We start from the raw sequence: 2500 nt of genomic DNA on the forward strand, positions 1-2500 counted from the left end.
CGCACTGGCCAGGAGGATAGCCCGGACGAAATATTTTGTCCCCAGTGGCTGAAGCTGCCACCACTTGACATGATATCTTGTCACCCGTCGTTAAGGGGTTAACATTAAACATAGTGAACTGCATTTATGCTTGTTCTTCCAAGAGCAGATCAGAATTTGCATAAATATGAGATATTTAGAAATCTTTGCTTATATACTTCTTGAGTATTTATAGTAATATAGATTTTAATTAATAATAATAGAAAACAAATGCAAATGATAATTACTTATAAGACTTGAACTTTAGGATTAGCAGAATTTAATACACAAATCTATAATTATCAGAGATTAATTATCGAAAAACAAATCAATATTTAAATTACACCAATACAAATTTTTACAAATACTTAGCATATATTTTAAACACATTAAAAGAAAAAAAGGCAAATGCCAGACTTGTACCTTTGTGTGAAAGGAAAACTGTAAGGAAAAATAAGATTTTGAAATAATTAGAAACAACTTAACAATACTAATTATTCATATCAGTGCAACTGATATAAAGCAGCTTAAGCATTCCTGTCCATGCAGAAGCTGTAGTTCAATGACGGATGCCTTACACTTCAAAAGCAAAATTGTGTATAAGTCAAACCTCATGCAGCATTTTTTTTTTCTATTCAAAATATTCTAGGGTTTGGCCATGAACCAACTTCAGTCTGAATAAAAAGTTTGGTCCTATATTACAAATTATAACTATAAACTTATAGTTACTGTAAACCAAAAGAATGAAAGCAGTCTAATTGCTTTGATATTCATTACAACTGATAGCAGCCTAAAGAGGGATCTTTAACATGCATAAATTAAATGATTTTTATGTATTGCATCTCTAATAACCTTAACTAATTAAAAATACAAAGCTGTAGCCTTCAACATTAAAGATGCTGCTTGAAACTCATCTATGACTTACCAAACATAAATAATGGAAAAAAAAAGTCAGGTTCACAAAAGGTGATAAGATTTCCTTTTTGTTGCTATTGGAGAATGTATAAAATATATAATCACAACACATCATACATCAAAGCAAATAATCATCAAGTTGCAACAGTGATCTAGATTAGATATATCTTGATAAATTACACATTCATAATAACTTCATATTTTCCATTTTAGGATGGCTATCCATATTTGAAATTTACTTAAATCTGAGACTTTACAAAAGTTTTCAAGTAAACTATTAAAACCAAATATATCTTGTAAATAATGTGTCTTTTGTGAATCTGATTTTACATCTGGCAAAATGCAGGGATGGGCTGCCTAGTAATATGATGGCATGGTTACCCGTCATCAAATGTTTGCAAATTCAACTGCGTGCTCATCAGGATGCTATATTGGGTAAAAAGGAGCAGGTCGGACTTGCCTCTTCGTTCGATTAGCGGCCCAGGAAGGAGGGCATCAGGGGGGATACAAATACCCTGAAGATGGAAACGATGCACAGGAGTGTGATGTGGGTGGTAAGGGTGTTGAGAATGACTAGGGTTACTAGGAGAGGTTGCGGAAACCCCTGGTGGTGATGGTGTGGGCATGTTACAAGGTCCTCCAGTTGCCCTGTTGCCCAAAGTCCCAATGCTACTACAGGGAACACTGCAAGGTGCTGAACACTTTCTAACAGCCTGGCCTTGAGGTGCTGGCACAGGCAGAGGTGCAGAAATCTTACGCAATGGAGTCTGGGGGTTATTAAGTGTCTGTGCTGAATGAATGGTGTCAGTATGTTGCGGTGTGCTACAAGATGTAGGAGGGTTATTGGGCGATTGTAGGGACTTTGTTTCTAGGGTTGGACTAAATACATCACCTGAGGGGTTTGTCAGAGCATTGTCAATGCTAACAGTTATAGATGGGGACGGAGATATGACTGGGGAGGAGGTCTGGGGAGGGTCTGGAGAACCTGATGGAGGAGACGCAGGGGAGAGAGATGAGGAACTAGGATGTGCTGGAGAAGGCTTCTGCTTGCAGTACTGACCCGGGGAAGGAGGCTCTCCCTCCGGAATGTTGCTATTGCTCCCATACTTGTGTTGCTCATGGACACGGCAAAGAATATCATATACTAAGATGCCACCTACGCTGTCACCTGAAAACATATTCAAATAAATATCAACAATGGAGAAAAATACGGTACCTGACTAACAAATTGAGCAATTCCATATCTGAGAATATCTATATTGAATAGATATCACAAAATACTATTTAATCTATTAAATTTCAATGTGTTTATATAACATATTTCAGAACTGTACAAGAACTTCCAAGGTATAACTAGACATACAGCATAATGTGATGATGTTTCTATGTTTTAATGTGACACTTTGTTTTTCTTTTTAAACACTCCTGTGACATATTCCTAATCTGAACATTGATCAGTAATCATGCAAGGCAATGAAAACCTTTTAAAACAATTTAAATCCCATGCAATGGATATTTATGTAACTGTAAACTCAATCTATCCAGCTTTTTGTTTTTATTTTCCTTC

General features: G+C 36.1%; 1 protein-coding gene across 34 annotated transcripts in view; it reads right to left on the reverse strand.

Annotated features, from left to right (window-relative positions):
• Positions 1–2500, reverse strand: part of rdgB (retinal degeneration B) — a 175927-nt gene that overhangs the window by 30575 nt on the left and 142852 nt on the right. For 16 of the 34 annotated variants that reach the window (XR_015191064.1, XM_086537278.1, XM_043029215.2 and 13 more), the window contains one exon: positions 1394–2101. Coding sequence is in view for 32 of the 34 variants with exons in the window: in XM_086537278.1 (XP_086393404.1) it covers positions 1394–2101 (708 nt within the window). In the remaining 2 variants the exon portion in view is untranslated. Of the gene's footprint in view, positions 1–441; positions 460–1393; positions 2102–2500 lie in introns of all 34 variants that reach the window. The other 18 variants (XM_086537291.1, XM_043029301.2, XM_086537289.1 and 15 more) reach the window with 3 other exon arrangements.

Source organism: Penaeus japonicus, unplaced genomic scaffold (assembly GCF_977035675.1).
Source record: "Penaeus japonicus unplaced genomic scaffold, GWHDUDI00000001_assembly GWHDUDI00000005, whole genome shotgun sequence".
NCBI lineage: Eukaryota > Metazoa > Arthropoda > Malacostraca > Decapoda > Penaeidae > Penaeus > Penaeus japonicus.